The sequence below is a fragment of the Diceros bicornis genome, chromosome 33, assembly GCF_020826845.1.
Source record: "Diceros bicornis minor isolate mBicDic1 chromosome 33, mDicBic1.mat.cur, whole genome shotgun sequence".
Lineage (NCBI taxonomy): Eukaryota > Metazoa > Chordata > Mammalia > Perissodactyla > Rhinocerotidae > Diceros > Diceros bicornis.
The window spans coordinates 17,290,453-17,303,736 of record NC_080772.1 but is presented as its reverse complement, the minus strand read 5'-3'; the positions used below and the strand labels follow the sequence as shown (position 1 = coordinate 17,303,736).

General features: G+C 43.3%; 1 protein-coding gene across 1 annotated transcript; it reads right to left on the bottom strand.

Annotated features, from left to right (window-relative positions):
• Window positions 1-10,592: 10,592 nt before the first annotated feature.
• BHLHE22 (basic helix-loop-helix family member e22) lies at window positions 10,593-11,876 on the bottom strand. The gene has a single exon (XM_058529012.1). It carries the CDS (start codon window positions 11,863-11,865, stop codon window positions 10,774-10,776), a length of 1,092 nt encoding a protein of 363 aa, XP_058384995.1. The 5' UTR covers window positions 11,866-11,876; the 3' UTR covers window positions 10,593-10,773.
• Between the last annotated feature and the right edge of the window lie 1,408 nt (window positions 11,877-13,284).

Genomic DNA, 13,284 nt, shown 5'->3' with positions numbered 1-13,284 from the left:
AGCTGTGACATAACTGGTTTGTTATCATCAACAAGTCACTATGCCTCTCAGTGTTTCAGTTTCCTTATTTGCAAAATAAAAATAATAAGGCCTTTTCAACCAGGTTTCATTATGAAGATTAAACACAGGGAGATGTGTGAACTTATTTTGAAAAGTGTAATGCAATATGCGAAGGTAAAGTTGTAAAGGAGATACTTTAATGATGTGCCTTTTAAAAACTGTTTTTATGTATTTGTTGAAGGGAATAATTTTTTAGTCAATAGGTAATTCATTATTCATTTATTCAATCAAACATTTATTTCCCTTATTCTAAATATATGCTATGTAGTGGATTACCTGTCTTCATGAGCACACAATTTATTAGGGAAAACAACACAAACGCAACTAATTTATTATAAATGTAGTTGTAAGTAGTAAATTCATCTCTTTAAAATTATTCTAAAATTCTGACTTATCACTTGTTCTAGCTAACCTTCCATCATCACTCATTCCAAAGTAGTGTTCTGTAATGAGAAATTACTCTGTGCGTAATTACACACAAGAAAACATATATATCATATATATATTTATATATATATCACATATATATTGTGATTATATGGTAAAAATAACCAAAACCAAATGCAGTCATTGAGGCTCCAGAATTTTTTTAAAACTGTATTTTACATACCATAGAAACCCATGTTTTTATTTTTACAGCTTCCCCTAAGTTCCACATTAAAGGAAATGAGTAACTAATTATATTGTTTTAGATCAATGACCAACAGAAAGGAAGCATTCAGTTAGCAAAAACTAAATGCTCTGAAGGTATTAAGAAAAAAGCTTTTTATCACTAAATAAGGCATGCTGATAAGCAACCTATATGGGAACTTTTATCTGCCTTGTTTAGGCTTTCTTGGCATACTTCATTCTATCTTCTCCATTTTATCATTAAGTTTTGGGTCACAAGTCTAAGGCAAAGGAGTTTCCAGACTCCAAATCTGCACGATTGCTTCTGTTTATTTTCTCATAAAAAAATAATTTGGGTAACATTTCCTATAAGCATCTTCTAATTTAACAGTGGAATCTTAAAACCAATTTCAAAGATCAAAGCACATTATCTTGGTTTTGATCTTAGTATAAAATAATGTTAATAATTATAAAACAAGAATTATATGCCCTTAGAATGTGCACTGTTTTAACCTATTAAATTCACCAATGTCGCAACCTATTATTTACTAGAACTGCATTATTAGGTATTCATATTCACATACTCAATTAAGAAAAAGTTAGCAAGCCAAGATTACATTCCCTGTAGCATTATTTTAAATTATAATGAGCAATCACATAAAACTCTCTGGTATTTTTCTAAAGCAATTATTACTGACTCTACTTCATAGTGTTAATCTAAATCAGTGATCATTATGTTTGAACTTTTTAGCTTAAATGATTATTTTGTTTATAATACCTTCTTGAGTAAGATAAATTGAACTCATGAAAAGCTCTACTACACAATTTTAAATAGGAGATAATTTGGCAATACTTATGTTTAAAAATATTTTTTAGACAGAGGAGTGCTATATATTTTAAAAACCTGTTGTCCTGAATTTTTTCTTTCATATTATGTTTTGGTTTTAAAATCGTATATATGTGGTTATGAGGAAGCAAATTATCTTACAAAGATGTTAGGTAAGAAATGCAAATACTTTGTAAATCTGTTTAATTTTCTTTCATTTACAAGAATTCAATAAATCAACTTTTAAAGCACAGGTGAATGACCGTATCTCCTTATTTCCCTACGAGAACGTGTTGGGTGACAGATTTGATTACAAATAGCAAATTATTTGGGAAATAATTTTGCTGTCTGAATATCCCCACATCCCATCCCCCACACACACACACATATACATATATTCTTATTTTCTGATACTTTCTCTAAAAGTACATCAATTGTTATATTCAGCATGCTTTTCAATATATTTTAACTTATTTATGTGGGAAATAAAAACAGATCCAAGAAATATCAGTGATTAAGTGTTTTAATAGGTTTATTTTAAGCAGGGTGACCTTGCTAGGCTACAGTTCTTAATACCTGTTGTCATTCTGCGGAGAGATATACTGCTTAAGAACAACAAGAAATGGAAGAGAGAGCCCATTAGATGTGGTCCCTGTCTTCCACAGATCACTTTACCACAGATAATGAATGAAGCTGAATAATATTTGGACAGTATTCAGTTTATTCAGAAAGCTGAAATCCAAACGGTAAATAAAGCCTTTAACACAGAATGCTGTTGATGAAATGAAACGTGCCCCCTTCAGTAACTGTCCAGACAGCATCACTGGGACACTTGGCTTTTCTAAGAACCACTCCCCCGAGTCGTTAACATTTTGCAGGAACTTGCCTTAGCCTCTGAAGGTGTTCCTGTGCATTTGAACTAGTCAGTTCAGTATGTTTAACAGTTAGGGTAAATTATATCATTAAATAGACAATGTATGAAATACTTATCTTTGCTTTCAATTTTACTCTAAAAAACACTTATTGGGTAAATTAACATTTTGCAGAACTGTCTGGAATTAGCCATGATCATGCGAGTAATAATGTCCATTTTCTATTCAGGATATAGATGGATAGAAAAAATATTCAGTGGTTATGCTGGATAATTTGAAGTATGTTTGATATAGTTTATTGTTAATTATTTGAGGTATAATTTATGTTCTCAATTCCTAAATGTATTCATTTTTATAAGGAGAGACATGATATATTACAGACTACACAGAAAGTAAATGTTTAGAGATAGACTCACAAAGCATTTTATTTCCCTTACAATATTTTGTGCTCATAGGAGAAACTAAAGGGATATAAGTATCAGGTAAAGCTGCTAATGTCTAATGATTCGTCGTTGAGTCAAATTTAAACGCTTATAAATATTAAGTACATATTAGTTGGAGATTTTTATTTGTTTGCAAGAGAACATTTACTCCATATAAGTTTTATTTCTAAGAACTAGCCGTTGTAGTTAACATAAAATGTGTGTCATTATTACCTGACAAATAACCCACATTTTTTAGTAAATACTTTGGTCTTTTATATTTAAATGAAATGTACTTTTATCTCATAACGTCTAACTGGCCAATATATTTAAAATTTTATAAATACCTTTGTTTTATACTTTAAATGGAATTTTTTTTAAGTATTTGAAATCACTTTGAATTATTTTTACGAATTTAAAGTATACAAAACATTTCATGTTTTGAAATTAGGTATTCATTTTTTAAAAACTTTCTTTTGAGCTAATTTTAGACTTACAGAAAAGCTATAAAACAGTATTCATTTTTAAAGAAGAGAGTCCTCAGACTAAACAATGCTTGCAAAAAGTTAAACTAAAGAGTGGTCCTAGGACTTAGCCAGTTGAAGATCTTAGGTAATCCTTGACTTTTGGTGATCCTCCACAATAACTACCCTATAGGGCCACATACTGCAAATAATAACTCAGTGGCAGAGATAATTTGAGTACGTATGTCATCCAGATCCTCCATAGTCCAAATAAGTGTTTTGTTTTCATAAAAAAAAAACTTTTTTCTAAATTTTAAAAAGAGCTTACCTTGTTGAATAATTCCAGATTTTACTTAATTTCACTCTCCTGAGAAATCTACACTTTCAAGATATGTATGCCTGATGCTTCTCCCAAAGATAATTAAAGTTATTCCCTGCCCCTGCTTCCCGATACATGGGGCGTTTAATAGATGGATTTCCCTTCCTCCTCCACAGCTCTTCGTGTTTCTGTGGAGGCCTGGTTAGGAAAATCATTTCTTTTCATGGAACTTTCAGGTGGAGGGCACAGGCTCAGCCTGGCACCTGCATTTTAACTACAGCTCTGCAAAGAGACGGTGCATGGCAAATGTAGCTATACTTCCCTGAACACACAGTGCATGATTTGGTGTTTTAACCAGTTAGGTACGTAATCTGGGTCTCTCTCATAATAAGATATTATTTGTCTTTTCTTTCAAAGAGTAGATAAGGATATTTAACAAAGAAATCCCTATACCAAGTTCTTCAGTAATTGCTAGAGCAGAATAAATGCATAAAATGAGGTTAGGCTATGAAGCATTTTTATGTTTAAATCTAAATTCTCATCTCTAAACATCTCTATTAACATAGCAGATTTGAGTTGCAACCATCCTCCTAATAAAATATGAAATCTTTAAGATTGCAAAGCATTTGTAAATAATGGATCCTTTAAATATCCCTGAACTTTATTCTAAAACTTAGAAGGAGAAATAATAATTGCTTTATCTAACCACTGATACCATTTTAGCATTTGATGAAGATGTTAATTTATGGTTGGTTAGCAGTTTATGGCTGCCATTAGTTTTTCAGTTTGGTCCACATTAGAAATCTATTTTTCTTTTTTATTTTAGTCTGAGACAATTATATAAAGATATGGTTATGTTTTATCTAAAATGTATCATTCTACTATAGCATTTCAAATTATTCACAGATCATAGTTCTTATATGTGCATATATGAATTTAAAAATACAGCAATAAAATGCTTGAAACAGATCATAAATTTGCTTCATATTTTATTGCATCTCTGAATCAGGTTGAGGAGACAAGGGCAACTATGGTCTTTGGGAAAGAATTAACTCTTTCCCAAGCTGGGAAAGAGAATGATATCACAGTGTGCATAATTAGAGCCAACTCCCCATCAGAGCATCCTGGTGACTAGTAAAATAGGCTTGTCCATCATATATGGGGGGGGAGGGGGTTACTGCAAAGTCCTTTTTCCCTTTGCAGTCTAACCTTCCCAGCCCAGTCATTTCTCTTCCAGAGCCCTCTAATCTGGATTTCTATATTGCCTGAATTAGAGAACACAGGGGAAGGGAAAGAAAGAAAAGTCACACACCCATATGCACACGCACTCAGGGGTACCTGGTAATTTTGCAATAGTCCAGAAGTCTATTAAGTCTATTGAGTCGGGTTAAGACGAGTAATTTAGAAAAAGTGGTAGAATTTAACCCAAATCAAACCTCAGGGAAAGCGAGTAAAGAAAGAGGTTCCCTGCCTTGCTAGGAAGCAAATTGCTCTTTGGGGTTTAAAGCTGGGCCGCTGTCTCAGAATTCCTAGGTTTGGAGCGGCTGCGGGGTGCTCCTGGACGAGCCTGGCATCTGCACTTGAACGCACCAGGCCACTGGGGTGCAGGGGAAAACGCGATCCTTGTGCCACCTCTCAAAAGAGAGTTTGAGGTAGAACCCCTGAAGTTTGCTTTTTGTCCCTAGGAACTTGGAGGTTGGATGGCTTTGTGCCCGCAGGAGGGGCCGGAACTCCAGTCCGGGGGAAGCACTGGGAGAAGGGGTGCTCTGCGGCTGTGTACCCGGAGTCCCTCCCGGGGCGCAGCGCAAGCAGAGCAGCGCCGTGAGCGCGCATATTGTGGACGTCGTTCTGTATGCGACCTTGGGCTGGCTGGCCTGCGGGAAAGCCGCCCCCTCCCTCCTCCTGCTCTCTCAGGTCCCCAGCAAACACCCTTGCCCTGGCCCGGGGAGAAACAGACACCTGGTTATTCCGCACAGCCTACAGAATCCTGGTTCTATACATCAATCGATCAGAAGAGCCAGAGATCCGGCAGGGAGAAAAAGACTCCTACTCTAAGAGTTGTTTTAAGTCAAACTTAAGTTACTATCTCCTGGCTTTCCCTTCTGTTTCCCTCCTTCCATCTACAGTGCCCCAGGCCTGATTTAAAAGGCCAAATTTAAATCAACCTGCGGCTCACTGGCTTGGCAAATCTAGGGGCATGCGAGTTATAAGCGCCAAGGCAGAGCGCGCAGGAGACGGGCTCCTTTCTTTTGCCCACACAACAAAAAATGTTAATTGATGTAAAGTTGCTTGGCACGTGGATAATTTTGTCTGACCTGCATTTTAATTAAAAGAAAACTTATTTATGTTCCTGGTGTTTATACTTTGCAATTTAATTTTGTTGAGAGGCACCATTGTGTAGCAGCACCCCTCACCCCACTTCCCCATCTGAATCGCATTCTCATTAAAGGTTTTACTAAGGAGCCTCGCCTGACCGGGATTCATTACCTCCCGCCGTCCATGAGCACACTTTCGGGTCTCCACCGGCTCTGTCGCTCCGCCCGGCAGAGCCGCCACAATGTGCTGCGAGCCGGGAAGTGAACTCTCATCATTATTTTTCAAAGTCTGGGAAGTGTATTATCCTTTTTCCTAGTGGTAATTAGTTACCATAGCATCTAATACGTAAATGTGCCCAGAGCACACCATTAACAGTTAAACGGAGGATTCAATTTAACACATGATTATATCTTTCATAAGTCATTACATTGGAAGTCAGTGCCACTCATACTGGAGGAATCTCAGGGTCCGGGGCGAGTAGAAACGTTTTGTTTCCGGCGTCCGAGACCAAGAGTGCGTGGAGAAGGGAAGCTCCTGAGCTTGGGGCCCTCCCTAGCGAGCTGTCCACAGTGAGGCTGGGTGGTGGGTGGGATAGGAGGGAGAAGAATCTAAGCTCAACTCAGGGTCTTGGAGGGGATGCCCAGCTGCCGAGAGTGAAGAGCGCACCGCGGAGTGCGCGCGCGCGAAGACGCACACACGCGCGCACACACACACACACACTCACATGCACCTCGGGGAGGGAGAAGGAGGGGTAACTAGCAAGCTCTTCGAAGATGATCATTTGCTGGTCCTGTAGGAGTCCACAAAAAGCCCCCACGCTTCTGCAGGTGCCCAGTGTTAAGCTGGAGATGGGACCTAAATGGGAATTAGAAATTAGAGAAGGAAATTGAAATTAGAGAGGGATTCGAGAAGGAAACTGGTGGAATAAAAGGCCAAGTGGGACTCTGGGTCCTCTCTGGGCCTCGTCTGCCCACTCTCAGTTCCCTAATAAAAACCAGCAGCGGGGTCCGCCAGGCAAGTTGCGCCCCGGAGAAGCGCCCCAAGGCGCGGTGGGTGTAGGAGCAGGCTCAGGGGCGGGCAAGGTACTCTGGCAGTCTGGTACGCCGCAGCCTTAGGGGACAGGCCGTCTGCTCTAGCCCAGGGGCACCTCGGGAAGACCACACTGATCCCCTGGTGCTCAGTCACCCAGTCCCGCCGTGGATGCTCCATACTGGAAAGACATCTGGGGCCCACAAGTGTGTGGGCCAACTTTCCAGACTGGCCCAAAATTCAGGATTCAAACATCAGAAGGAAAGCGGCCCCTGGCGTTTGCCAGGTGGGGGAAAATTTCTCTCTCTAACCGTCGGTTTCCTTCTCTAAAAGCTGCTGCTGAAGAAACTCTGGAAAGGTTGGATGAGGACCGAGAGGGCCACCTAAGTAAATCATAGGAAACCCTGCTTCTGTTCCTTTCAGATGTCCTACCTTTATTCCTAGTAGGAATAAACCTCACTAGGTTGGGCAATTCCTGGATTTGGAAAGAGAATTGATTTGTCTGAAATTATCACAATGAAAATTAATATTATCAACCCTGCTACTTTTAATGATTATACATATTAGCCTGACATTTCAACTTATTCTCAACATCCTCTCCTTTCCCCCACCCCCATGCCTCCTAAGTCTCTTTCAAGACTAAGACTGGAAAATTGAGTTATTCAGGGGTAAAAGGAGGGTGAGCATTTCTTTTTCTTCTGAAGTCCATGATTTGTTATTTTCACAATTTCTAATAATAGTTGAACAGTACAGAGGTTGCAGAGGAAGTATTTCAAGGAGGCCTTCTTAATAATGAGAACTAGTAAGCGGTAAATCTTGCAACAAATGTGTCCCCTACAATGTTAATATGCAAAAGGAAAAAAAAAATTCCACTGATGGTAGCTGTGGTTAATTCCTAATCAGAATGATGGACAGCAGGGCCAGAACAATACAAACTAATGGCTGTGTTGCTGATCACTTTACCCCTTGATTAAAGACACCCAATTATGGCGCAGAACAGTGTCGTAATTATGTTTCTTAATCACATCCAGGAGGTTTAATTGCCTTAACGATGTGTTTCATTAAATGAATTTAGGTATTATAGTCGACAGTTTTCATACACAGTTGTTTTCAAATTAACATAATATTAGACATCGTCATGGAAATTGTTTTAATAATCATAATTAGACGCACCCAGGCTTTGTCTGGTAAATGCTGAGAGACGGGTCTCTTCCTGCCTGGGGGCTGCCCTGGTCTCTTCCCTCCCTCTCCCCCCACTCCCAGACTGGGAGGGCTCCAGCTTCAAGGCCCTTTGCTGTTATGTTTTCTGAAAAGTTACAGGTTCTGATTAATCTTTTTTGATGGCAAGTGGGGCAGAAAATCTCCTCCCTCACCCCCCACTAAGTTTGATGGCATTTAGGGCTATCATTAGAGCGGAGGCTATACAGACAAAAATGCATTGAGCATACCGCCTACAGAGGAAATACTGTAACTTCACCACCACCATCTCGATAACCTCCACCACAATAAAATCAAGCCTTCTATATTTGAGAGCATTATTAAGGTCCAAATACAAGCCCATACAGACATTCTGTAATAGAATCAATGCCCGACCCAGTCCAAACATAGTCCCGAAAAATCTCATTAACAAGCAACACTAGTAAGTTTTGAAAATCCCAATGGGCATCGCTTACACTTATAATTCAACCTGGTTGATTCTTCTGTCACAAAAAAAGTGGAAAGCCTCAATAAAATCCATCCTCAGAGAATCCAAATCCATCTCTTCTCCTTGGCTTTCAGGCAGCTAGAGAGAGAAATTCTGATGAAAACTCTTTAAGAAACTTTACCTTCTTTGATGGGCCCTGGCATGGTTAACAGTGCCATACAACTGGGAAAAGAATTGCAGACAGAGCATGGCCTGCAAAGTTCACGCCAGCAGACAGGGACTCCAGGTCTCCTCTGGGTCTCACCACTGACCCCATTTGCTTCTCCTCCAATGACCAGGCCCAGCCACCATCCTTTTAACAAGAAAACAAGTGAACTAGAGCTACTGCTAACTGTGTATCCCTACCAAAACTTTAGTTCCACCTTCTCTGAAACGCCTTTCTTTTTTGTCACCTTTCAAACTAAGAATAACACAGAAGAGAGGTAATTGCTCCTTCCACAAAGCACAGCATAATAAAATGTTTGATCAAAATATTTTAATAAAGATTCTTTCTGACATAGATACACATACAAATGGTCGTACATAGCTGTCATAGTCTGATTCACCTATTTAATATATTTATCATTCTTTACACATCCAAAACCAGCCAATAGTCCACCACAGCTCCCAACTCACCATCCAACCTGACAAACTGAATTTGTATTATCTGCAAGGAGTGGAAAATAGCAGGACTCCATTTTTAAAAAAGGTTTTCTTGATTTTCATAGGATAGAAAGGCAGGCAAACAGCCATGCAAACTAAAACTGAAAGCTCACTTTGGGTAAATAGCTTCTTGCTCTTCCTTAGTTTTATTTTTTTTTAATTTTATTTTTTTTAGAAAAATAACAAAGGATTTCACACCATAGGCAAATCAAACCAGTCTTTTAACTTAAATAATTCTCCACAGGTAAAATAACTTAGATATGTACATATATATTAAAAGCAATTAAATTAGACCTTTTAAAAATGCACAGCACAGCCTGGAAAAATATTTGCTTAGCATGTTCTTACTTATAGGATCTATTGCTGTGATGTCTTTCCCTTTTAGAATGCAAAGGAATTCCCTTTCAAAAAAGAGAGCAATTCATTCATCAATTAAGAATACACCTTTCCTGTAATTTTTGGACTGAAGCAATTTATTAAAGCTCAATTTAAATACAGGGATGATGCAACTGAAAATATCCAAGTGATCTTTGATAAACCTAAGCAGCTCAGATACATCAATATGTCTCTTCATACTTGTTGGCAAATAAACCTTTTAAACACTTGGCACACAGTATAAGTTAATCTATAAAACAGAATTTTAGAGGCATTAAAAAAAAATTTGCACAGAAGACCCATGACCTTAACACATGATAAATACTGTTGATGTGGAAGGGTCCTTGAAGAATAACAAATAAATACTATGAATTGTTAATACATCATTGCAGAGTGGAAAGTAACAAGGTGCACATAAATATTTTTAAATGCAATTCTTTCAGCCACAGTCAGTTTTTTATATCACTCTTGCCAAAACTTTTGAGCATTTTCACGGGATTAAAGTTCAGAGACAATAAAAAATACAAGTCTTTCATAGCAACGTGTCTCTTTCTGGTTGTTGTTGTTTTTTTTTTTTTTTTCCTTCACTTAAATAAGTCTACATTTCAAGTTTTTTCTCCTGGCTCAGAATCAAAATTTACTTTCAAGTGCCCTTTCTGATTTGTCTGAATGAATATTCCATCCCACAAGCCACCCAAGTCCGAACTCCTCCTCTCCCTCTCAGCACTAGCCAAATTCACAATTATTAGTACGATTAGTATTTTGTCATTTAATACTCTCCACGCTTAATAACCAAGCGACTACTTCTCCACTTATTTTTAACCTTAAAGGAAAACTCTGCTTCCTCGTGGTCTAGGCTGCCACCCAAGTTGCCACTTTTCTGCGAAAAAAGACATCCATACTCCATCCCAACTCCACCTCCCTCCTCCCTCCCTCCCCACCCCAAAGACCGAGATTCTGGGGACGTCAAGGCTAAGAGTTCCGTTTGTCTCTGATAGTTCTCCTCAGTTCTCGTCTCTGCTTTGCTCTGCAACTGTTTCACAACTAGGAGAGGACCAAAATAAAGGGGTTGGAGGGCAGCTTTTCACTTTCCTCTAGCTTTGGGGTCGGTCTTGTGTTTTTCAGGGGGGGTGTTTAAGGCTTCTCCGTGCACTGTTTGCAGAGGCTGGAGGAGACGCTGTTGAACAGGGCGCACTTCTCCGGGCAGGAGGCGGCCGGGGGCAGCCCAGCGCTGAACGGGTAGCCGGCAGCCTGCTCGTAGGCGCCGAGCGCCGGGTGCAGGGCAGCGGCCGCCGCCGCCGCCGCCGCGGAGCTGGGCAGCGAGGCGGCCGAGATGGCCTGGCCCTGGTTGAGGTAGGCGACAAGGCGCCGCATCTCCTCCAGGGCCTGCGCCTGCATGAGGATGTAGTTCTTGGCGAGCAGCAGCGTGGCGATCTTGGAGAGCTTCCGCACCGAGGGGCTGTGCGCGTAGGGGATCACCGCGCGCAGCTCGTCCAGCGCGTCGTTCAGGTCGTGCATCCGCCGGCGCTCCCGGGCGTTGATGTTGAGCCGCAGCGCCTTTTGCTCTTTGGATTTCTTGCTGCTGCTGCCGCTGCTACTGCCGCCCCCGCCGCCCCCGCTGCTGCTGCCCCCGCCGCCGCCGCCGGGACCCCCCGAGGGGGCGCCGGCGCCGCCGTGGAGGTGGGCGTTGGAGCAGGCCGCCTTGGCGCCGCCGCCTCCCGCGCCCGGGGAGGCCCGCGGGTCGGCGCCTCCTGCCCGCAGCACCAGCTCGCAGCGGCCGTCGCTGTCGTCGTCGGGGCTCTGCTCGCCGCCGCTGCTCTCGGCCACCGAGCCCCGGCTCGCGCTCTCGCCGTATTTGAGGCACAGGGCGGCCCCAGCCGGCAGGCTGCTCAGGCTAGGGTCGCCCCCCACGCCGGCAGAGCCCACGAGCAGCCCGGGGACGCCCACCCCGCCGCCGCCGCCTCCCGCGCCGCCGCCGCCTCCCCCAGGCGGCGGCAGCAGCAGCCCTGCCCCCTCGGGGTCAGCCGGCTCGAAGCAGCCCGGGGGCGACGAGGAGGACGACGCCGGGCGCTCCCGGGGCGGCGGCGCCAGGGACAGGTCCATGCCCGGGGGCGTGGAGCGGAAAGCCGCCTCCAAGCGCTTGGCGGTGGAGGCGCTCAGACTCTTGTGCAGGAAGAGGTCGTCTTCGCCCGCGGCGGCCGCGCCGAGGTGCAGCCCGCGCTCCATGGTCCGGCGCCGGCGCGCAGCCCCGGCCCGCCGCCGCCTCGGCTCGGGAGTCAGGCGGCGCCGCAGACGCGCCCGAGCCGGGCTCCGGGGCTGGTGCGCGCGTCGGTCCCGGTGCTGCTGGCAGCCCTCTCCCCTTCTTTTTCTTTTTCGCCTTCCCCCGCGCTCGCCGCCTCCTCTTCTTCTTCTTCTTCGTCTCCAGCCGATGGTGCTGGCTGCTGGGGCTCACCATGGGCCGCGGCCCCGCATGGTGGGAGGGTGGGCGCGCAGGGAGTGCAGCCGCCGCCGCTGCCGCCGCCGCTCTGAGCCCAGCCCCGCGCCTCCTCTCCGCACCGTTTATCTTGCTTGGATTCACCTTCAGGAGATTTCCGGACCCATCAACCAGCCGCCGCCACAGACGGGGGAGTCTTTTACATCATTATCTCTGAGTAGGTTATTATGAAGAAGACTCGCCTGTTGGGACAGCGCTTTCTACCCAATCAGGTTAACGTTTTAATTAATAGGATTAAAACGGTAACAAACAATCGCAGGCGCTATCTGGCCGCGAGTCTGAATAGTTTCATTTCCCAGGTCTGAAGACAGGCAGCAGCTAGAGCTTTATAAAAGGCGCCTGCTCCATTATTCTGCCTGCCATCTGTATACACAGCTTAGCGCATATGTTTGCAAGGCGCTGGGTCCTGTTAGTAACCCAACAACTGCCTTTAGCTTGACATGTGTGGCGACTTTCACTCATCAATGAGCACACTAAAAGCCCTACTTAGAGCCGAGGATGTTCTTTGCTCCTTCAGCAAATTGTAGATCGGCGGCGAAGCCTGGGAGTCCCGTGGAAAGCAGACGCCCCCATCCACCACACCCCACCCCCACTGCCCTTCCCTCGCCACTGCTGTCTCATCTTGTGCTAAATTATTCTTCCGGGCGAGAATTGTACTCCACCCCTATTCGTAGGATAACTCTGGTCTGAATTAGGAGATGGGGCTTTCGGGGGGAAGTGGTGTCCCCGTTGGCTTGCCCCAAATTCACCTAAGATTCTCAGCTAGTAAGAGAGCAAAGTGATCGTCCCCCTTGAGCACACTGCCTTATTTCCACTCCTCCTTCCCCCCACTGCCCATTTCCGACCCCGATGGAAAAAAAAAAAAAGGAAAATGAAGAACAAGTTGATTATGCAGCCCATTAGATTAAAAAATAAAGGAAGGAAGGGGTGCTTTTGCAGCTGTGTCTAAGTAGCTGCTACAGAGATGGCGATTGTGAGGCACATGATTTCCTAAACAGGAAGAAAGTGATTTCTCAAACTTTCCTCAAGATTAAAATCCAGTTGTTTCAGAATAGGCAACTTCACCGGGAGTCAACTCCTCTGACACACCAAGTGGGGCATGTGTGCATATTTATTTACCCGGAAACGTAACCGACAGCTAGGAAGCCATT

Bases quoted from the DNA above. Each gene is read 5' to 3' on its own strand.
- BHLHE22 (XM_058529012.1), bottom strand. From the start codon at position 11,865: ATGGAGCGCGGGCTGCACCTCGGCGCGGCCGCCGCGGGCGAAGACGAC.